The 24,990-nt window shown below is 33.5% G+C and overlaps 1 protein-coding gene and 1 long non-coding RNA gene across 2 annotated transcripts in view; both read right to left on the reverse strand.

The window, feature by feature from the left end:
• LOC120340919 (uncharacterized) overlaps positions 1 to 24,990 on the reverse strand; it is a 92,171-nt gene that overhangs the window by 21,343 nt on the left and 45,838 nt on the right. The window lies entirely within an intron of this gene.
• On the reverse strand, positions 6,111 to 11,418 carry LOC120341266 (heparan sulfate glucosamine 3-O-sulfotransferase 3A1-like). The gene is made up of 5 exons (XM_078120315.1): positions 11,297 to 11,418; positions 10,878 to 11,041; positions 9,992 to 10,166; positions 7,815 to 8,087; positions 6,111 to 7,183 (listed from the first exon to the last, which is right to left on the reverse strand). The coding sequence occupies exons 2-5, from the start codon at positions 10,976 to 10,978 to the stop codon at positions 6,872 to 6,874; spliced, it is 861 nt and encodes a 286-aa protein (XP_077976441.1). The 5' UTR covers positions 10,979 to 11,041; positions 11,297 to 11,418; the 3' UTR covers positions 6,111 to 6,871.

Below are 24,990 nucleotides of genomic sequence, written 5' to 3' on the forward strand. Positions count from 1 at the left end.
GTGCTAAAACCCATGGGTTAGGGTTAGTATGGGTTTAACTATCCGTGAAACAAAAAAAATTCCATAAGTGCAATAGCATACAGGTGCAATTGTCATGGGTTCAAATGTACGTGGGTTCAAATGTAATGGAACCATGAAACATATGTGTACACGACTAAAAAAAACTATTCGTGATGCTATTTTGATACGAAATTAATCATTGCTTTAGAAATAGTATGTATGTTATACTGTAGATGCCTTAGACTTCTGAAAACATTGAATAAAACTAACAATATATTTCTCTCCCAACTAAATAAACATTATAATATTGTAGCTAATGTAGAAATTACACGTTCGCGTCAACTGTAGCTATATTTTGAAATTCCCGTTGTTTTTTACTTTTTTATTACAAAATTTATTGTAGTTATGAACCTAAATACATACTTTAAAATAAAATGAAATGTTTTTGAAAGCAATGCAAATTTCCATACTCAGCTCAAGAATGTTCAACTTCACATTTACAACGCCAATGCAAAAATGCATATCAATATCTTTATTCATTTTAACTAAAACCACAATTTTTAAAATTCACGAGCATTATACAGTTATGATAAGATTATAATCAAAACCTTTGGTAAAGATATATACTATAATTCGAATTGTAACACCCTACAAATATTTTGCATTGTTCGGTAAACAGATAAGGTAAATTTAAGTGCATGGAGAAATGTTAATAGTTTTCTGCGTATGTTGAAACCGGTTCGAATATTTGAAAATAAACAAGAATACTAACATGGAAAATGAAAGATTCAAACAGTTTGGACCTTCTTAAATTTTTATCTGTACATTGCAAATAGAATGATGATGAACAAAGCAAAAGTTTATGATCTGTACAACCTAGAGTAAATTTGTTATTTTTTGCAATTTTGCAAATTTATTCAAGAGACTCAATTTGACAAAATCCTTACTCAGTACCTTACCTTATTATGTAATGCAATACGACGATACTCAAATATATTGACAAGAAGTTCAAAGCGAAGCAGTAGTGTTCATCTTACCTTTTACAGTACCGGTACCTTCAAAAAACTTTCGACTTCCGCATAGCACGAAAGAGGTCGAAAAACCGCTACATATAATATTCATTAACTTCAACGAGGTCATCACACAAAATTTTGCGGTGAAAAATGAATCACATGGAGCCCACAATAAGTTTCAATACAAAAAAAAAATAAAAGTAATAGCGTTCTAGCAAAAAATACAATCTTTAACCACTGAAAATTGCAAAGCAATTGGTCATTTGGTAACAACAAGACAAATACTAACAACAATTACAACAACATAATAACAAAACGATCCCTATGTCTACTACTATTAATTAACATTAATAAACTCTAATAATAGATTCATAAAGGATATTTGTTTAAAATATCAGAATAAAACTGAGATTTTTCATACATTGAAAACGTAGTAGTTAACGATGCCGGTGGAACATCAACACAATCCTTGGCAATCCTTACTTAATTGCTTTAATTCCAAGATCTGGAAGTGACTATATAGCCTGCTACACAATTATGCTACGCATTTTAATAAATAGGTCTGGTATTGACTGCAGGTTTGTATTAATAAAATCAAGATTTCCCCTTTACAACAGTTTTCGAAAAGTCACAATTGAATTGAATTTAAAAAAAATGGTAAGAACGACCATGAATAATGATTTATACGTATAAAAACTATATATAAGCTTTCAAAAATGCTCTCGACATAAATACAATAAATTAACTAAATCATAAATTAAAAATTAAATTAATAAATTAAAAAATAAATTAAAAAATAAAATGGATGAACGGTTGGAATTGACCGGTAGGAACGAGTTTCCTAGGACGGAGCAATTTTTTAATGTTTATCCGAGCCAATTTAATTATAAAATAAAAAGTGAATAAAAAGTCTCGATTAGCTCTCTATTATTATTATAATGTAAAGTATTTGATGAAATTACATATATATATATTGTGTTTCAGAGAGTTTATTTATTAGCCAGTATGCCATACTTCACTTTTCGTTATTGGACAAGCAGTGAACCTATGGATTGCTTTTGTTATTATGTTGTTCTTGTTCTTTATTATAGAATTTAAACGTTTTGAAAAAAAATCGCTTTTCTCTTTTAATTACTGGACCAATTGATTTGAAATTTTCGGTGGTTAAAAGATTTTTTTTATTAATTTTTTTTTTTAATATAAATATTCCTGTGAGCTTCATGGGCTTCGTTTTGTGCTATGACGTCATCAAAATTTGCGCACCTTGTGGCGGTTCCGCGAACGCAGATAAAGGATCTCGTGCTGATCTGATAATCAAGAAGTGACTCGACTCACGAAACTGAATCATGAAGAATGAATCATTATCACAGGGCCTGCCAGTGCTTGTACCCTGTACCGTTACCGTCACCCTGTATAGTTGAGTTGATCGTGTTGTCCACCTCCCAATAAGTAATCTCATATATTTTTTGCAAAATTGATGATAAAATGTTTAGTTTTTCCTTCGTGTCCACATATTTGAGCATATCTATCTTATTCTTTATTGGACATGGAGTGGATCTATGGATCATTTTGCTATATTATGTTGTTGTTGTTTTTGTTAGTTATTTTACAATTGAAAAAATCGATTTCTCTCTTCAAATACTAGGACAAACATTTTGGAATTTTATTGTTGACGATTGTATATTTCTCTACAAGATTATTACTTCTATTTATTTCAAATATTTCGGTGAGCTCTATGGCAGGGCTACTCAACTGGCGGACCGCGGTTCGAATCCGGACCTTTCGAGTATGAAATTTGTAACGCAGCTGCTTCTTGCTTTTGAAATCATCTTTATTTGATTAGTTTACAGTTATAATGTAATGCATTTTTTGCTAAACCACTAAAAATAATTGGGACGCCATGGATGTTTCCAGTGGTGGGATTCAAAATTTTTTATTCAGCCGGTTCCATCACAAAAGTCATATTTTTCAGCCGGTTCTGTTACAAAAAGAACATTGAAAGTAACCAGTAAAGCTAATCGGTTTGCTAATCTCATAAAATTATATCTATATAGAACCGGTGCGAACCGGCATAATCCCACCACTGGATGTTTACCCGAGCATCGACTCCTTTATTTACTCCGTAACTTTGGCCAATCAGCAAGATGCAAAAACTGACGCAACAATGGGTCCTTTCGCATCCGCCCTTTTGTCACTCAGACAGATTTTCAGGCATGGTTGCAAACAATACCTCAGTATCACATTTTTAATTCTATTTGTTAAATTTCAGCCGTGTTCCGGAAATTTAAATATATATGAATAAATTAATTCAATAATCATTTTTCATATGCTTAGAAATCGACGAGTTTTTTCATGGGGAACGATAGACTGTGGTACCTGATTTGGTAATACATAGGTGACTCGGATCAGTTGGCATTTCAATTCACGTTGAAACTGAATCACGAAGAATGACTGATTTTTACAAGACCTGGAAAAGGTATGACAGTCCCGGTACCGTTATCGGTACCATGGGTTGTCCACGTAGTCGAGTTGCCCGCATCCCAATACGACTACTGGTAAGTTACCGAGTATAATTTTCGAGGAATTGATGATAGCCGTATCGGGACACAAACAGCTCGACTACAAGGACAACTGAACGTACAACTCGATTCTACTCTGGGTATCGGTACGGTACAGGGACTGTCCTGGCTCTTCCACGTCCCGAGACGATGGTCCATTCTTCATTGACCAGTTTCAACGGGATTTAATAACCAACTGATTTGAGTCACTTCTGTATTACCAGATCGGGTACCGCAGTCTACCCTTTCCCATAAAAAAACTTTGCATTTTCGCTAAGCACGGGATTCGCCGACGTTTGCTGAGCTGATATGCGTTCGCGGAATCGCCACAAGGTGCGCAAATTTTAATGACATTAAAGCACTAAAAAAAAACAATCCCATAGAGCTTACGAAAATATTTGAAATAAATAGGTAATAACGTTCTAGCGAAAATCTTCAACCACTGAAAACTTCAAAGCGATTGGTCCAGTCTCTAAATAGAAAAACGATTTTTTCATAAGAACAGAAAGAAGAATAAGGAAGAAAGAACAAGAGAGAAAAAAACATCTACTAGACATAAATTTTCGATCTATATCTACAAATTTATATATAGTGGCTCGCATAAAATAACAATCGTTCGTAAATTGCCGTGAAGTTGTTTGTAAAATTTTTATTTGATAAATGAGGTTTTTGTTGAATCTAATTGGTACGAGCAATTCCAAATGACAATAACAAAACAAAAACAATATTTTCTGTATTTGAGTCAAAGCTTCCTAGTAAAATTTGAGCACTGATGAGTTTTAATCATATAGCCATTGTTTAAGACCACTAACTCGTCTTCAATTGCAAGTAGCCTACGGGTAAAACGGTCGATCAGTTAATCGTTTCAAAATTATTATTTGAGTTCTATTATGAAAATAGTCTGTGTCTACAATATTAGTTGTTGATTTTCTGCTCTGACTTGTTTAAGATAACTCATGATAAACTTGTAGAATTGATCCTGAACCCAAATTTCTCTGTACGAAGATCGCCACCTGCCGTATTGAATAGTCATTAGCTGTATTGGTTTTATTGTAGTCTTTGGACAATATACAAAATACAATCAAAATTCCTGATACTAAAAACTGCTATTGAAAAGATATAAAGGAGTATATATATAATAATAAATTCTAACATCTGATACATATTATCGTTATATGTGAATTCGGGTAATAATTTCTGTCGTATCGAATGGCACTTGTATTCGTTTTGTAATCGAAAGAATTGAATTCGTTTCTATGTGGATACTAATTTAGGAAGGAAATTTTGATCTGATAATGACTGGTATAAAACACATTTTTAAAAACTTGTGAAATTGTTTCTTTATTTACAAAATTATTATTTGCAATTTGAAAATAATTAATTTTTATTTTAAGGGTTTTAAACTTTCAATGGCTTTTCCAGCAACAAAAGATCAAAGTAAATACAATATATTATTTTATTATGCAGCATTCGTGCTTGTAGGCATCATTTCGGACTATTACAGTCGAATGGACATTGTGTGAACTCGGTATGCTTGAGCACAGATATTATGATCGAAGAATTTCAAAAAATACGAGTTATGAGAAACAAAAAGCACTGGCCAGCTTCATTGGCAAACAAAGACATCAGCTCTCGGTTGTTTGATGCAAATTTGAACTAATTTATAACGTCATTACATTTATGAAAAAACGCAAACCCGGAATATAATTTGAACTTAGTATATACTATTGCCCAACTTCATTACTATTTAAAGTTAGCTATGGGTTTTTAATTCAAATTTCAATAAGTTATTCTAAATAAAAGCAACATAATGTATCGAGTGTCCTGTTTCCCTGAGTCTGAAATTATAGTTGTGTTAGCTTCCCAGGTTTGCGGTTTTAAATTCGAACATTTCCCACATGCAACCGAGGATACTTATAGGAGAAGTTATATTCACGCGTCTATGACTACCTGCTAACTAGAGCTTGATTTACAATACAATTGTTATTGTTAGGAAAACTGGATTTAAACACTCTGCAAGTAGTTTCACAGATTCTAGTTCTCGCTGAGCCAATTTTAGTGGGATGCAAATTACGCGTACCGAATACTAATGTCTATACATCACAATTCTATGCTTTTCGTGATTCGCAAACCCATTATGCATCTTTCTTTGTCTCAAACAGTAACTAACTTTATATTCTATGTGTTGCGTTTAATAAAGTCTTAGTTCTGCCAAAAATCAGATTATCCCCTCATTCCCCTGTTAATTATTTATCATGATATATCGAAATACAGTTGATTAAATCACGAACTAATGACGAGCCTTGCTTGGTCGAGATTAGATAAAGTCGATAACTTGCAACAAAGAAATTGTATATTAATCATGTGTTTATTGTTCTGACGCTGTTTTTGAAGGTAAATATGTAAGAGTGATTTGAAGGAACAGTAAATATGTATTTTAATATTGCGACAACAACAGGTGGCTGGCATTCTAAACTTTGAAATATTAAATATTGATAATTTCAGTGATTGCAAAATACAAATTGACGTCAGGAGCAATAATTAATTTGAAAGGTTTTCTAAGAGTTGTATTCGAAACCAAAGTTTCAGGTTGTACGACGATAATTTTTTTTCGCCTATCGAACACTGAAACCACTGATTAAGGCAATTTTGTTAGTAAAAGTGTTGGACTAGTTTTGTTGGCCTCACAGGGTACAAATGTCACGTTCAAAATATCAAGTTTATTCTGAATCGAAAAGATTCCGGGTATTACAATAATGAAGCAGCTCCTTGTGTAACAACGGCAGAGTGATTCCTACTTTTAGAATTATATTTGTATGTAAAATACTAACCTTGGTCTAATAGTTTTTCATATTGTTTATCTTGACGTATTTACTGAAACAAATTTATTGTCCTGAACCTACTGCTTTCTGGTAGACTAAAATGTTGAGCTTTAAATCAGAAATAGCGATGCAGCACATCTGTTACATGGCTGCTCAGAATTATAAAAAAAAAACGGAACTTCCACCATTTTTAACAAATATACGAAACACCATAAATAGAAAATGTAAATCTCGCCAACAAAAATCATTATTGATAAAATGACATAAAAACTGTGTAGATGGAATTATTAATTTATTGTCAAAGTAGGTTTAGACTTAAACAATAGGGTAACAGAATGCCAAAGCTTCCTTCATAGAAAGAAATTTGCAATGCTTGATTTAACCTTAGAATGACGAGAAGTACCTTATATTTCTACGAAAGCTAGTTACAGTGGCAGTGTTTAACAGTGCTAGTTAAAGTAAAACTGGCAACTACAATTCATAGCCATTCGAAATTAATCTCCAACATCTTGTAAAGTTCTCTGTTATAAGATCGATAAAGGTTTTTCAATTCAATAATATGCTTTTTCGTTGCATTTACTTTTCCGTTTTTATGTCTGGTTCTGCCTTTCTTTGTTTCTGACAAACATAACAAATTTTTCTCCCAATCCGGAGAATTGTTGAATTCCGCTTTAAAGTCGTAACCATTCCACCATGGTCGAATACAATATAGGCCGTTCCGTGAATTGCGAACAAAATCTCCTGCTTGTAGAAGCGTCGGTATCCCGAGGAAATCTTGCATTCGTTCTACCTTTACAAATCAATTGACTATTATTAATTTTGGTACTTAAATGTTTTCTTAATATATAAATAAACCTCCTACAATCCGGATCATAGAATGTAGTTAATTAGATGGTTTGAAGATTGTTATTGTCTTAATAAAAAAAACTTGCTTTATTATTACCAATTTTCAAATTTGAAATTATACAAGAATAAGTAACTACGTTTGGACCTCGTATTAAAGTACGTGCATACTTTAGAAATTTATTTATGACAGCACAACACATTTTACACAAAATTCCTTATTACGTCATAATGAATTTCAACGAATCTAATTTTGTGTCACATTAGATTGTTCCTTTTTGTGAAATATCTAAAAGCTACAGAAACCTAAAAACATACGGCCAGAAACTATAAATTTTGTATATGCCCCTAGACCAGATTCTGCGTACGCACTTCTTTCTTAGTTTAATATCACACCATTTAAGAATATGACGTCATCGCATGGTTGAATGATCACCAATACAAGTCCTGACCCAGAGTCTGGTAAACGAATTATACTGGAATCAAATGAACTAAATCAAACTGTGGTGTTTACCTCATCTTTACGCAACACCAAGGGCTCGTGAAACAAAAATTAGCAGCATACATCATGCACAAACCTGATGTCCTGGATCCTCAATCATTTTTTCTCCGTTCAAAACGAGCAAATTAGATGAATTGAATGTATTTATCCATCGAGGAAGATGAATTGAATATAGTCCCGTTGTTAAAAGAGTTGTTGCATAATCATTTTTGTAACTTGACATGACGTTTTTTAAAGTTATGTTGTTATTTTTGTCTAAAGATGTCTTCACTCTGTCGATGTATACATCCAAATAATCATCAAATGAATTGTATTGAGTCACCGTTGATAAATTGGGAGGTTTTATTTTCTGCAAAACAAAGGAATTGCCTTCGTGAAAAAAATGTACAACATAGTAAAGCATTTTATGAGGAATTTGAGGGTTTCTGGTTTACGCTCTAAGCCAGAGGTTCTCAACCTTTTTCTGTAGTGGCTCATTTTTTGTTGCGCAAAAATTCTCTGACTCGACAATTTCATTTCAGGGCAAACTACGAGAAAAACAAATGATTATCCCGGCAATATAGACTTTACCTTGATAATTAGAATGAATGTAACTACTCTGTAGCCAACAAAAGCAGCTTCATTTATTGCTACTCCAATCCAAATGTAACAATAGCGACACAGCACAAATGAAACTGAATTTAAATACCTCTTGCGGTGTTCAATAGGTTTGTGGAATTTAGATAATATATTTTCTTCTTGTTAGGTCAGGGGTCCGCAACTAAGAGGTCGCGAAGCCCTCCGCTCTGGGTGGCAAAACAATTTAAATGAGCCATAAATATGAGAATCGCGTCAGTGTAGCGTATTTATGTATAACAACTTTATAAATCTCTGATTATAATTATGGATGTCTCCCCGAGTATACACTTCCTTATTTACTGCCGTAACATTGGCCAATCAGCATAAGTGCAAAATTTGACGTAACAATAAACGTTTCAGGAGCGCTCAGATACTTTTGCCATTCTGACAGTCTTTTGTGGTTGTGAATATTACCTCGTTTTGCCGGTTTTCGCGGGCTATTTGTTAGTTTTTAGTAGTGTCTTTTAAATATAAGTCCTAATCAAATAACTCAATAATCATTTTGGTTTGTCGGAGTTGTATTTTAAATGCAGTAATCAAAAATTAATCTAGAAATAGCTGGGATAGACTAAGCCAAACTTCTCTACGGCACATTTGAATGAAAAAGGTTGTTGAATGTATTGAATTAAAATGATAGTTTGAAACATATAAACCGGCGCCAACAAAGTTGGGGAAACATTCATTACGTAGTTGTTTGCATTGTTAATTAGCATTATCCTACTACGTAGACAATTGTGTTCGCAACATCTTTCGCAGTGGTTTAATAAATATTTTCCCGAAAACACAACAACGGTACACCACAGCAACACGACTGGATATTATCACGTTTCACAGTATCAAATATATAACATCTATCATCACATTTTATTTAAGCATTGGATGACTTGTCAAGTGATCGCGGGTTGAAGATCGCATTTGATGACAAAAAATGAATGTTCTGTTGTCATTCGGAACTACCGCATTATGAATTATTCGGAATTATGTGAAAAGGCCTTTTTTGCGTTTTCATACATAAAAAACAAATACAAATCAAGGCTAAAAGTAGAAGAAGATCTTTGAGTTGCTGTCTCTCAAATTAAACGTCGAATTTATATGTTATGTTCAGAACACAAAGCTAATAATTCGCATTAGTCACAATAAACGCTATTATTCACGATTTTATGTGATAAGTTTCATATAATTTTGTGCAAGAAAATTGCTAGTGTCAATAATAGTCTTAAAATCGATAACTAATAATTACATGTTTACCGAATGCTTGGGTCGCGAGAAATTAGAAGAAAAAAATTTGGTTCGCGCTGAAAAGTAGTTGCGGACCCCTGTTTCAGTTTCAATAGACTCGTGAAAACTGATATTTTATTAGCGTTTCGGTCGTAACAAAAATGTTGTGCATATCGCTTCAACTTTTATGTTTGAGGAATTTGCATCAGCGTAATATATTTACGGGGCAAGCCAATATATTCAGGGTTTGAAAAAACTTTGATAAAATATTATTCTTTTGCGTGCGGATTTTTTTTCGAACGCAATGGCATGAACCAGAGGTGAATTCTTTTTTCTTTTTCTTGTTTTTACCAACAACATCACATTATGAATTGAACTGTCAGGATATTGTCCTTCGTCATTTTAAGCAAACGTTACCTCGTGAACAAAGTCTGAGTAGCTTCTTTTTACTGGATCGCACAATACTAATATCAGTTTAACATTTGGAACATCCTTATTAATTATTTCTGGAAGCGATTCTGGAGGAGAATTGAAATACGGTGGTGTTTTCTCCATGATCAACTCATCATCCGAAACTTCCGGCATTTGATTTCTGCAAACAATTTTTATGATTTAATAAACAAAAAATAATATTATCGGAAAATAAAATAAATTTTCACACACACTCACAGTACAATTTTCTTTATTCAGTGATAATGTTAAAAAACTAGACCTAAGAAGCATATTATAGTCTCGCCATAGAATTTGATCATGCGGCTATACAGCTAAAGTCTTCACCAGAACTATTTTTTTCCGAAATTAGGTCATGATGCGAGTGCATATCGAAACCACAAATCCAAATTTTCATAGCGTTACCCTAAAAAATACATGAGGCTGTCAATCTCTATTTATTTGAAATGTGATTGTCTCGAAATTGATAAATTTAAGTTTTAATTCACACAGAGAACGTCTTAACATATTCCAAACCAAAATTCCAAAATAAAAATTTGAATCAGTTTCATTCCGCTATACGAACGAACTTATACCTACCTAGGTTTTAAGTATACTTGTGTATACCCGTTTCAAATATTCTATAAAAACATACATGAGATATGCCAATGCGACTGTCAGTAAAACATCTCGTTCAAAAGTTAGGATATCTGATGAGATTATGAGCATACGGTGCTTTATTGTTGCGCGTTTACTAGTATGTTAGTTTCTCTCGACCCTATAGACTTCGTAACACATTATTCGATTATTCTAGGTAGAAAACTGTAACATTGAAAAACAGCGTATTGTCTGAATCAAGGACTGCGAAACTTACTTGTAATAGTCCAGTCCTTGCTCATATTTTTCGTTAAAGAAGAACGTTTCTATGTAATTGGGCGTTTTAATAAATGGATGTTGTCGAATAAATGTTATCATAGCTTCGGTTCCACATTTCTTGACTCCTATTCCAATGATGTTCGGCAGTCGTTTTGTTTTCTTCTACATAGAGATTATAAAAATCAGAATAAACTCACACATATGCATCGTGTGTTGTACATATTCAGGATTTTGTACAACACGACTATTAGACTATTATAAGACTATTAGAACTTGAAATCAATATTCTTTTAGCCATATTACGCATTTTAGAATGCCGAAGTCATAACATTAGTGTGTAAAAATAATAATACATATATACTAACAATATGCCTGCATTTTATATCGTATATTGCTAAAAACTGCTTCATAGCATACCTTACTCTGCGAAAATTTTAAATAATGATTCCATTCAGCTATTCGTATATGAAGACGATCATCATTGGTAATTCCTGTTTATGGAATATAATAAAGTAAGTAGTGAGGAAAGTAGTATGTAATCCAAGCCACCTGCATCAAGAAAAACAGCTCCATTTGCTTGGAGAATTCTTGTTCCAGCCAGACACATGATTAGATAGCGTATAGTAAGCTACTTTGCGGTTTTCAAGTTCAAGCTGTAACTTTTTTCTCCTGCTTAATGTAAACCCGCAGTCTTTTGTCACGAGGTAACGCTGCAGGAAATTTAAATTACCGACCTGACCACGCACAAGTAGGCTTGCATGTAATAATTTCGAGTTACGGAAGGGAAGTTACGAATTACGTAAAGCGTCGTTTTACGATCGCGCTTCTTGACTTCCCAGTCAAAACGATATTATTCTGAGCGTTATCACCATTTCAGCGCTGATAATGATAAATAAGAATGTGTGATTGTTGATTGCAATTACGGAAGGCGTATTTTTCTTTCTCTCCATAAAACAGACATGAGACGAATTTCACCGCCGCTATGGGCGCTCAAAGGGAGAGAAGGGACTTTCTTTTCCGACTCAATCACTTTTATTAATACAAATCACAGCGCATTGAGAAGCAATATAGAATTTATTAGCATTAATTTACAACGAGTCACGGATAAGAATTTACCAACGGCTATCGCTAACTGGTAGCAACGATAATTGTGAAAAAAAAGTCCTTGCCTTTTTGCGTCATATTTTTCAATTCATTTTACTCAAATTACATAATATGGTATATATGTTGCGTTTCTAGTTTATTCTATTTTTATAGTTGCCCGTATTTAAATAGTGGGAATTCCCCACCAAGTGTTGATTAGCAATGCTTAACCATTCGCTATTGTTAATATCAACACTTGATTTATCAACCATGGGATATCATACTGTTTTTGGCTGTTTTTTTCGACTTGAGGTATAAACAGGAAAACATCCATAATCTTTCAACACGACTGCCGATTTTTGGATTTCTCGATCTTGCGAAATTTAACGAAGCGCTCTCGCAACAAATCGGAACCGAAAAAGCGAAAAGAGCCATTGATTACTCGGCGCAAATTCGTTGCCGTGATAATTAATGTAGAGATCATTCAGCAATATGACGACAAAAGAGAAATTGCGTAATGAACCAACGCAACTTCGTCTTTTTGGCATCGGTAAGCGATTGAGACCGCAGAGAAACACCAAAACGACGGGATTTCCCGCTGACCGGTAAAAATACTTTGCGCACCGGCGGTTGGGGACTCCTGTTCTAGAATACTTAAATGGAATACAGAATCCTATTCTATTTTTATAGTTACCCGTATTTAAATAGTGGGAATTTCCCACCACAATGCATGATTAACATTTAAAAAAGCTAAATTGTAGTCCAAATGTATTATAACTATCTTTGTACAGTATTTAATTGGAAATGTCTTGATCATCGGATTATATTTAACCAGGGCAACGAGATTTAAAAATTTTGACGATCATCTTTTTGTCTTCAACAGTTCAATACTCTCAATTCAACTACTATCAAATATAATCAAGTATGAGGTATAAATGTCACAAAAGGCATTGATTTGCGATATAACTTGTATTTTCGGAGAAGTATAAGTATATATATAAGTACGGTATTTAAATTATGCACAAATAATTAATATTTGATCTAAATTTATCGCAAATAATGTTAGAACATTTAGGCCGCGAAATGATTTAATATAAAATGAAGCATGGTAATCGGAATAATGTCAATAAGTCGGCATCAATGATTACTATTAAATGCTGACTAGGTAGTAAAATCTTCGTCGCGAAGCAAGCGCAAGTGTATTCAAACGAGAGAATACGCTTGTAGTTGATTAATGAATTAAAATCCCGAAATTTTTATTTAGTACGAAAGTCGATTTTAAAAAAGTCAACCAGCGCTTCATAAATATCCGTATACCAGTGTCGGTAATGATAAAATTGATCGCATAAAATAGTTTGAAATTATGTATAATTTATAATTGTGGTATGTATAAACTTCATTTATATTTTTGATATGAGCAGAATTTCGGGAAAACTTCACTTATATATGTCATCCTGACAAATACTGTGAAATACACACACAGAGATTTTTCTGACATTAACAACTTTTATTGGTCATAAATCACAATAAACGTAAACTTACAATACCTGCTTCAATGTCCTGAGTTTTTCTGGCACCGATGTTGTGATTTGATATCAACAGGTAGAATATGAAGTACATCAGCATTGGACATAAAATAACTAATAATACAGATATTCTAACAAAATTCATACCTCAAGATCTCAAATTAATAACTAGTAAAACAGAGATAGTTCGAGGTCTAGAAAAAAATTGAAATATGATAAATACTAATATATATAATCAACTGACGAGTATCAAATGGAGAAAAGCCATCACTTCCAGCTATTATGTGAATTTTATTTTTAGTTTACAAATTCAATAAATTTCAAGTTCAACTATATCCTCATAAACAATCGTTTCGTACAACACTCATGGCTTTCTTGAATTTCTTTATACTTATTTATCGAGAATTGAAATTTGTAAATAAACATTAATTTACTAGTTTTATATATATAATATAAAACAACATAACTTTGTATCACGTATTATAACTTTTCTCCTCGCTTTGCTATAAAATCGTCAAGGTTTGTGTTGATTTACATTTTCTCTAAGCAAAACTATACGTGCGCTCACTCATTTGGAATGGATACTCGTCTATGAACGAAGTTACCGGCGAATTTTTGATGCCAACCACGATGCTTTATAATTTTGTACTTTTAACTTCATCTATCTATACACGCTTCCAACCAACACTCATATCATACATAAATGTACATTTCGATTATTCTCCTATATTTTGGGCTCATATTTGTTTTGACCTAACGTTTAAATTATAACTCTATTATACTTTCAGTTTAACATTACATATGCGAGAAAATAAAAAGGGCTTATCGGTCTACAGCTTGAGCCTTTACGTGTGTTAGCCGACTGAACGACAGAATAAAGGAAGCTCACACGACATGTGATTGATTACAAATCAGTTACTGTAATGATATCGTACATTAGTTAAATTCTAACGAAGTCTTCATCAGTGTACAAACATGTTGTGAGAAACTGCGACAGAGCTCAAACTCAAAGATTTATAGTTTATTTTGACCAGTTGCGAAGTTCGTCCTGCTTGCCCACTGCTTAATCTGATAACGTTACGTTACATCAAGAATAAGCCTCATATATTATGTCAATGCTGTATATTTTAGGGCGGTGTAATCATCAGGTTTACAGTTCAGTATAGCGCAGACGAGGCGATACTTTTGAAGCACATCAGATTTTCAATGTTCTAATATTTTTAGCAATGCAAAGTATATTCACCTGGAGTAGTAATCAAGACGTCAATATTTTGGAAAATGCGTGAATATGATTGTTTTGTCCGAAAAGTTTTGTGCCTTATTGGACAAACTTTCAAATAGTTTTGTAGCTTTTGAAACCAGTTTTTTTAATTGAGTTCTCAGAACAAATGTTGTTTTTATATGATAATCAAAAGTTTCGAAAAGATCCAATATTTTGTTTTCTGTTTTTGTTCCAGATGATGGCTTTATGGATAAATATTAGTCATTATTGCAAAAAAAATTGTATCTGGGGCTTTTGAATTGAAGTTTTTTTTAAACTTCCAATGTTATTATACCCTTTGTTTGATAGTCTTATCCGCCATGTGAACATGACTATATACCATGATTATAATAATTTTGGAATATGCATCGATGGATCTGAAAGTAGAAAAGTTAATTGGCCACAACGTATCAGCACAGAAACGTTTTCGTGGTTTTGACCTTGGCATTGCTTTGAAAACAAAATGACGATGAAAGGTTAGATTCGTTAGAACATGTTTTTCCTGCATATTTCGTAAAATCGCAAAATGAGTATTTTGTGATATTCCAAAAATCAGATAAAGCTGTAGTCGTAGCTGTAAATATACTGAAACGAAATTAATGATCATGCCTATGGTTTATACTAGTTTGCATCACCGCATTGCATGCGAGAGAAATTATTACATAAACCGGCATTACTCAGAAGTCAGAACATAACAATCCAATTATTTTTCGAAGGCAAAGCAATATATTTTTGAGATTTTCTCGGAATTCCAAGATTTCTACAGTCTACAGACAGTGACTTTTATCTCAATGTCGGAATCGATATATTCGTATTTGGCCTTGGTGGAATTATCACAACTTTCAGAAGAACAGAGATGGTGGAAATAATTTTTAAATTGTCATAAGTTTTCAATTGTACATTAAAGCTTTGATAAACAACGCCGCCGTTAACTTACAACGCTAAGCCCGAAACCAGGCAAGAGCAACTTCCTGGTTGAAAGAGGCTTTCTTAGACATTTAATCCTAATCAGGGGGTCTTCTGTTCTGTTAAACTCCGTTACCATTTAATGTGTTTGTAAAGCATCAACTTTAGCGTAAAACGAGAAATTGACACACATTGAGCATATATATTCGAAAGTTTTTTTTTTGTATATTTTCTCCTTTTCCCATTTTCTCAAGAAATTGCCATTCGCTAACTTTCTTTTATTAACACGCTGCAGCGCCCACAAATTAACAAGACCATAATTTCCTCGTCAACAGTTTGGCCTATTCTTAGCGGGGATTCAAGTTAATATAATTTTGCTTTTGTGTTTGCCCACTTCATAAAAAAATTAAGTACTGGACACGAAGTGGACCTATGGGTCATTTTGTTATTGTTGTTAGAATTTTCTTCTTTCTGTTACCGTGGAAAAAAACTCACTTTTTCATTAACTAAGGGACCAATTGCCACAGGTCATTGTCACAGGACCTGGTAAATCTAGGGCAGTCCGGGTACCGGTACTATTAAGTTACGATGGTCCGCAGGTTCAGCTTCGTCGCAGTATTGTTATATAGATTACACAATCTAGCACACTGCAATGACGAAAAAATAACCCTAAAAGTTAATAGTCATTCATTCTTTTTTTGATGGGACCAGTAACTTCTTCACTGAAAGACACTCGGACCGGTACTGATAATATATTACGCAATACATCAATATCGATACTATAACATCAATTACGGCCTACGAGTTTGTTTATTTTTTGGCAATTCACTCACCATTGTCTGTTACACGGTTAGTTCACAACATGTAACTTGAACATTTCATGTATCCATAGACTACTGTTACACGACCTAATCTCAAAAACACAGACTACAGAAAGTACAGCAGAGCAAGCCGCCTGGTCAAACAACTGCTTGGCCTGCCCGGGTGGCTGACGATTGCAATTAATAAGGCTGAGTGATCAGACAGTGAGTGGTTTTGGTCAACGACGACGATGCGTAAGATGTATTAACAAGATAATTTATGAATCGCACATAAGAGATTTCGGTGACAGCACATTTGAACCCACGTACATTTGAACACATACATTTGTACCCACAAATTTGTACCCGTATATCCGCGGATTCAATCTATATGCGGGTTCTAAAATCCATGGGTTATGGTTAGCTTGGGTTCAAATATCCGTAGGTGCAAATTTCCATAGGTGCAATAGTATGCAGGTGCAATTGTCGTGGGTTCAAGCTACGGGTTCAAATGTACGTGGGTTCAAATGTAATGGAACCGAGAATTCGCTATAGCATTTTTAAGAGACACAGATACTTGCGTGCTTGCTGACCTCGTTTTTACGAAGTTAGGGATTCCAATTTTTTAGATTCGTATTTGGAAAATAAAGTTGGGTGAAATCACGAACAGGGAAATTCCTGTTAGTTTATAAATTTACTGATCACTAATGTCATTGGCGATTAAAAAAAAACGACAAAAGTAGTTTTAACATACTATGCTATTTTCGACTTATTACTAAGAAAATCAAATCATAATTCCAGCCGAACTTCCTTATCTGAAGATTACAAAAGGTTCATGCAAGATTTTCTCCAATGTTAAGGCATTAATACAAAATCTATTAGAATGAGAAAGGCAAGTTTGCCGTTTTGATGACCTAATGAAGACATGTGCCTTTACTTTCTATTTCTTAAAATAAAGTAACTTCAAGTTAGGCAGAGCCGTTTGGAATCTGAGGCGCTAGTTACAAAATGAGTGAATGAAACAATCGTGGCTTCGAACTAACAAATTTTTGCGTGCATGATACCAACATCTAGGTAAAATTTATCATATATTTTACATGAAAATTATTTCAACAACCGTTTATCGCAAAAATAGATTTTTGTAGGAGGCCGATACTGTAGTTTCGGATACAACTGTCAGGAAAGTTATCAAATTAAATATAAGAGCTGACGTCAATTATCCAAACACGGGAAGTGTTAATGTTTGATATTTCGAAATGTCACGAAAATTGAAAATACATTAAAAAGTCACCCACGAGTAGCTAGCTATTGGAATTATTAAATAAATACATTTTGGCTACGTATCTTAGTTACTCGTAAACAACATCAAACAAAGTTGCCAGATAACAATCAACACAATACAATGGTTATGTTCATTTTCAAATTTATCAAGTACATTTTAAGCTCGATCAACCAAGTTCCCTAATTGGTTTATGATTTAACACAATTCGATAGCAATATTATTTCGACATAGCATGTACTATTTGATTAATATTTAACAAAACGAATAGTATTGCTTTCAAACATACGAAGTCTCCAAGCACAACAAATCAAATAGAATTTAGAGGATGATTGGGACAAAGAAAGATTTGTTCAAATTTAAGGAAAAACACATGGTGTATTTCTGATTTTAGATAGTTTTGAGTTGGTCGATGTTATAGTGATTGAGAAATGTTGGGAGGCTTGAGAGTTTTCGCTTTGTCCCAACATTAGTCTCTAATACATTGTTCTTCTTTATTGTAATTTGTACTTAAAAAATATCCAGCCGAGTAAAATGCATTTCGACGTAATATCTGACTAAAAAGTTAGTTTTGATTGAACAACAAGTTTTGATGAATTGCATGTTCCTGAGAAAAACATTACGCCCTACCCATTTCTTGAGAACAATCCATGTATCTTGCAGTCTAATATGCTAAAATAGAGTCTCGAATATATATTCAAATTATCTAACCAACATTCCATCTATAACATAGACTTGTCTAGTGTCTAAGAATAAAGCTAACAGCAATAACAAATAATTCTTCATTTTGAGAAAAAAATTCAACACGAGCAAAAATCAAACCTTATTGCCAGTTATACACGTAATGATGTATGACTTTGTATGTGCTTTATTTTATTATATATATTGAGAATCACAGTTAGTTGAAAACTCTTATATGAGTTAATTTCTAGTAATACAGATTACAGATATTTAAGACCGGACAAGATTTCTGAAAAAAATGTAAAGATGGGGGAGATATGCAAAGTGTACGAAACGTTTGAAACGTGCCAATCTGGATCTGAATGTATCAACGGTCATCCAACGAAAAATTCAGAGATTCAAAAACATTTACTGCTTACAGAAATTTTTACTGCCACGGTGGAAAAAGTTGTTGATCGTATTATTCTTATTAAAAGAATTAGCGACGATAGATCAGAAACTTGTTTTCTTCCAAATACTTCCTGGCATAGATTGGATGCTGATAAAGGAGATCTTGTGATATTTCAAAAATCAGCAACAAAATATCGGAGCCAATATAATATTGGTAGGATAATTACAATATTGTCAAAATCGTGTGGTCATGAGTTCATAGTTAATTTCAAAGTTGATCAACATCTTGTGCAAGCCTTTATCTTAGACACCGAAGGAACCAGACGCCACGATGACGCTGTTAGTATTTAAATATGTCAACAAAGAAAAGAAAACAAAGAAAAGTGTACCAAAATAGGAATACATTTCATTGCTGATTTTACATGCACACATCCCATATACAAAGTTGGACATTCAATTGGTTTTTCAAAGAAAAATATTTATTTGTCTCTGTCGATTTATTTTCATACCACTTGTTCTCAAAGCGCAGGAGGACCAACAATCAATCATCATTTTATTCGTCAGCACAAAATAAACGTATCATAAGAAAAAAAACATTTCAAACACAATATGAACTTAACTTAAGTTGAGTGACAGGAGTCGCTAGGGACCTCATAAGGTCTTCAGGCAGCGACACCTTAAAAGCTCGCTGATTCAGGTTAGTGAGCACAAAAAGTTAATGGAACACCAAAACACTTCAAAAAATATTATAAGAAAAAAAAGCAGCATGGAAAACAAAATATTAACAAATATGTTTCATGAGTGGTTTGTAAAAGCAAAACATTACAGTTATGAGCATATTTCTTAAAATCTACAACCAACGATGCAACTTAATGCACTGCATAAATTCATCAGATATATAGAAAGGAAAATAAATATAAAATAATATACTGTATTAATTACTCAAACGGAATCAGCCATTGTCCTGATCACCGGCATGGCGTAAGCAAGCAATTAAAAATTAGATTCTCAGAAAGTCAGACTCCACGCACATCTGATTTTCCCGCAGAACAGAGCGTGGATAGACAGAATCGAATGTTTGGTCAGAAAAATAGGGCTTGGGGGTTAGTTGCAAAGAAAAGCAGTACCGGTAGTGGTTAATTATCAATTCAAAGAAGGTAGTCACTAAAGTACTTCATTTTTAGTTCTCTTTTAAAACCAAGATAAGACAGTGATCTTAGGGTACCTGATATATTGTTCCATAACTTCACACCAATGTATTTGATGGATTCCTGCGTTCTACATGATGTGTATCTCGGTACATGGAAGGCACCTTGTGAAGCCGATCTTGTGCAATACGAATGAACGCTAGTTTGCTTGGTGAAATAACCTACAAATGCTCTTGGAAGTTTGCCGTCAAAATACTGGTGGATAAGTTTCAATACCTCGAATTCATGGACGTGGCAAAGTTTCATTATTTTAAATTTATGGTACAAGGGGTCAAGTCTGGATCGTAAGGGTGCATCACCTATAGCTCTGATCGTTTTATTTTGCAACACCTTCAATCTGCGAAGTAACTTGAAGGATGCGCTTCCCCATGCTACAATACCATACTGAAGATATGACTGAAAGAGTGAGAAATAAACCTATCGCAAAGCCGATGTGGTGAGAAATTTTTTAAGTTTAAATAATATACCTGCTGTTCTACCTAGCTTGCCCGCGATGAAGTTGATGTGTGTTGCCCATTTTAACTGATTATCAATGTGTATGCCCAAGTATTTGTAGGAGTCCACATTATCAAGTAAAATGCCATTAATGGAAATTTGGAACAAGAACCTATTTCTGTCATTTCTATTGGAGTTAATGAAAAGGGATTTGGATTTTGCAATATTTATAGTTAGTTTATTGATAGTCATCCAAGTTGCAATTTTTTGCATTTCAGAGGTCATGTGCATTTCCAAGTTGTTTGGTGAAACTGAACTACCGAATAATCCGGTATCGTCAGCGAAGAGTTTGACCAATAATTTGGTGGCATGAGGAAGATCGTTGACGAATAATACGAACATTATTGGGCCGAATATTGTGCCCTGTGGAATTCCGCATTGCACAGTTGAGAATGTGGAGCAATTTGTCCCTACTTTGACATATTGCTGACGTGAGCTTAAATAGCTCTGGAAGAATTTTGATATATGACCACGAATGCCATAATGGCTCAGCTTTCTAACTAGTATGTGATGGTCAACAGTATCGAACGCCTTTTTAAGGTCGAGGAATATTGCGCCGATATGTTCTTTTTTCTCAAGTTTGTCATAAAAGTAAGTTATCATATCTAGTATAGCATGATTGGTAGAGTGCTTCTTTTGAAAGCCAAATTGAGATTTATTTATGATTCTATTTCGATCTATGAATTGTGTTAGTCTGGTGTGTAAAAGTTTTTCGAATACTATGGTCATGGTTGAAAGAACTGAAATGGGACGATAGTTGGTTGCACATTCTTTGTCCCCAGCTTTGAACACCGGTGAGACTTTCGCAATTTTCAAACAGTTGGGGAAAATACTATGGTCTAAGGAGGCATTAAATAACTTACAGAGCATGGGGGACACTATGTCAGCTGCATGTTTCAAAAATTTGGTAGGTATATTGTCATATCCCACTGCTTTGCCATCTGAAAGGCTTGCTATAGTGCCAAATACTTCATTGATTGTTGCTGGTCTAAGAAATAAGGACTCTTTCACTGAATTTTTGAGATTAGTCAAGAACGAGTCATTAGAATGTGGAATCTTTTCAGACAGTTGTGGGCCTATAGAGGTAAAATAATTGTTAAGGTAATTGGCAATGCACACTGGATCACTTACTTTAGTCCCATTGTCAGTTCTCAGAGCTTTGATTGAACTCTTTTTTTCTTGTTTGATGTTAGCTAAATGCCCAATCAATTTCCGAGTGGATTTAATGTCACCACAAATTTGTTGGAATTTATTCAAGTAATACAACTTTTTTGCTTTAGTTATAAAAGTCTTAAGTAAAATACTATAAGTTTTATATTGTGTGTAGTTACCTTTTTTAAAGTGTGTTTTATACATTTTACGTTTCTTTTTAATGGAAACATGAATCCCTTTTGTGAGCCAAGGTTTCGCAAAACGTCTCGATTCGCGTCGACTTAATGGACTCATTGGTGCATGTATATCGATAATTGAACGAATTATGTCGATGAATATTTCAAAAAAAGTGTTCAAGTTATCACTTGTGATTTGACAATTCGAAATGGGACTTAGGGATGATTCTAGATTAGATCTATATGCGTCAATAGAAAAATGTTTCATATTTCGTTTGAGTATTAGATCTCGATTTTGACCCGGTCCAGAATTTTGAGGAGAGACTGTGCAGAACTGTGGATTATGGTCACTGATGTCACTAAGAATAATAAAGCTTGCTAAGTTATAGTTTATTGCATTTGTGAGGATATTATCAATAAGTGTACTAGAAAAACGAGTTACTCTAGTTGGTGATCAAAGGCAGTGACAAATTAGCTAGCAGCATGTCAGTATATTTCATGGTGGTCAAATCATTTACTCTAGTACAAATTTCGGAAGAATATTCATTCAGGAAATTTCCGAAAAGAGAGTTTGGAATTCTCTGGAGCTATTTTATGAATACTAAACTCTTCATCGAGATCGACATTTTATTGCTTCCAGGTTGAGAGATATCAAAGATTGGACAGTAAACATATTGTAGGTAAACGTATGCATCGTTACAACCAATGTGCAAAAAAATATGTTGATGACAACGTAATCACAAAACGTACATCTATTGCAACAGATAAATGTAAAAATTGTGATAACAGTCTTATTGTTCCACAAGATATGTACAATGAATCACAAAGCGTTATTTCGAAGAAAAATGTTTGCGTCGGGAAACTTGCGCCTTTCTTGCCTACTTCAGATTTATTTCTCTCTATAGAGCCACCGCAGTCAACTAGAATGGTCGTTAAATATCATCGAGACGTGAAGTTAGCATCAGACTTGCTCGAAGATAATATCGTAGATTTCACCTCACCGTTGCGGAAAAGTTTAAGCAAAATCAACCAGCAAATACTAATAGATTCTAATTTTTTGCCGAGATCACCTCCGTACTCACTAAATGATTTCCTTGGTCTGATTTGTGATCGTTACAAATCTCCACACTTGGCTGACGATGTGAATGAAAATGGGAAAACCATTGTACTTCTTAATGATGTTAACTGTAGTCCCGATAGTTACTTCAATCAGAAATACGTGAATTTGAATCGCAACAACATTGACGAAATATTAGAGGATTGGGAAAATGAAAAATTTTCGGAGAAAATCAAACAATTTTTTGAAGGTCAAAAGTCTCAACCAGAATCAATCTTATATCCGTATAATAATAACGGAAGTGATACATTGTTCACCGTAGCATCCAATTTCAGACTGAAACTACAAGTGTCAGAATATGACGTTGGAAAAAACGACGAACTCAGCTTAAGATTGCTCAGCATCGGTACAAATTGTCATTTATGCTTGACTCACATAAACGACTTGGCATTCATATCGAATAGAGCAGACATTAATGCACTTGGAATCATGAAAAACATAGAATTCTTGGAAAGAGCACGTACAAACGGACGAAAACCTTTGATTTTACGTCTTGAAAATACTCAAGTGAAATGACATTTCAAAATTTTATTCTGACGGATCCTTTATATGTTCGAAGCCGGTTGGCGTAGGCGATTTACTTTGCATTCGACAAGATATTTTAGAGTGTGGTACTATACAGTACGTTTGGGTAGCTTATGCAGTGGTGAAAGATATCGCTAGTGACAAAGTTTTGTTCTCGGTTTGCACGTTATCACAGGATGTTGAGTCTAGCAAAAGCCCTATTTTTTCTGTGGAAGTTATACACATTCCACAGTGCCATCAGACAAAAATTGGAAATGAACGGTCATAGGCATTTGTATTGTATATCCGTTTTAAGCGTAGTTGGATACCAACATACATGCATTAGTTTAGCGCTTCTATAAACGTAAACAACCTGTATTTCATATAAATAGGGCTTTTCATGTACATATATAAGGATTTCATTACGTTAATTTTCTATAGATTTTTGCATTTCTAACTGCATATGTTAGCTTCAGCAAATATATTCAAAAGTTCAATCAAATAAATACCTTTTTTATGTGATTGATGATGTTTATTTTCAGAAGATACGTTCCTATTTTTATTATGCATGTGAAAGTTGTTAAAATATACATATTGCAATGCATATCATTCACTTAATATATCAAGCAGAAAATCAAGAATTAATGGAAATTCCAAAGATATGCATGTCTCTGAAACGAGCATACAAGAATTCATTTGAAAACAAATAAAATTAACAATGAAGTTAAAAGAGTCCCGGTATACAACAATATCATTTTGTGTTCAAACTAATTAAAGTAGTGTAATATTTTTGTTGTTTTTGTGGCCTACCTATGTGACGTAATCGTTGACGTATTTGTGAATAATCGTTTACGTAATTGTGACGTAATCATTGAATCTTGCTTATTAGCCACGGTAATAAAGAAGGGATTCGAAGCTCGTAAAAACATCCATACTATCCTTTTTCATTATTTGTTATCAACCATAAATGTACCATCTAATAAAAATGAGACGTTCGGAGTCATCGAGAATGTTTAAGGTTGCTCGTTTTTGATTAGTCCATAGTGACATCATAAACCAGAATCCAAAATTAACTCCAACTCTGATTAAAACCGTTGAAACCAAAATCAATTATTCATAGGTTACAAATAATAATTTTGTAAAATAATAATTTCACAAGTTTTCAGAAATATGTTTTATACCGGTCCATATCAAATCAAAATTTCATTCTCCGAATATCATCAACATAGAAACAAATTTAATTCTAACGATTTCAAAATAAATATAAGTGGATGTACGTACGTTTCAATCGGTACGACGTACATTATTACCTGAATTATTAATAAGAGTTCAGACTTATGACATGTAACGATATTATGTTTATTTTGAATATGTATTTGCTGTTAGATTAAGGTATATACAGGTTGGGCCAAAAAATGTTGTTCAGAATGTAAAAACGGTAATATTTTTTGGCCCATCCTGTATATATATGTATATACTGCTCTATATCTTTTTAATAACAGTTTTTCGAATTGAGAATTTGATTATATGTTT

This window comes from Styela clava, chromosome 14, assembly GCF_964204865.1.
Source record: "Styela clava chromosome 14, kaStyClav1.hap1.2, whole genome shotgun sequence".
NCBI lineage: Eukaryota > Metazoa > Chordata > Ascidiacea > Stolidobranchia > Styelidae > Styela > Styela clava.

Coding starts and splice junctions, on each gene's coding strand:
- LOC120341266 (XM_078120315.1), bottom strand. CDS start 10,978: ATGATAACATTTATTCGACAACATCCATTTATTAAAACGCCCAATTAC. Junction 8,088..9,991: donor ACTCAGACTTTGTTCACGAG/GTAACGTTTGCT, acceptor TTTGTTTTGCAG/AAAATAAAACCTCCCAATTT. Junction 7,184..7,814: donor TTGAGGATCCAGGACATCAG/GTTTGTGCATGA, acceptor TGATTTGTAAAG/GTAGAACGAATGCAAGATTT.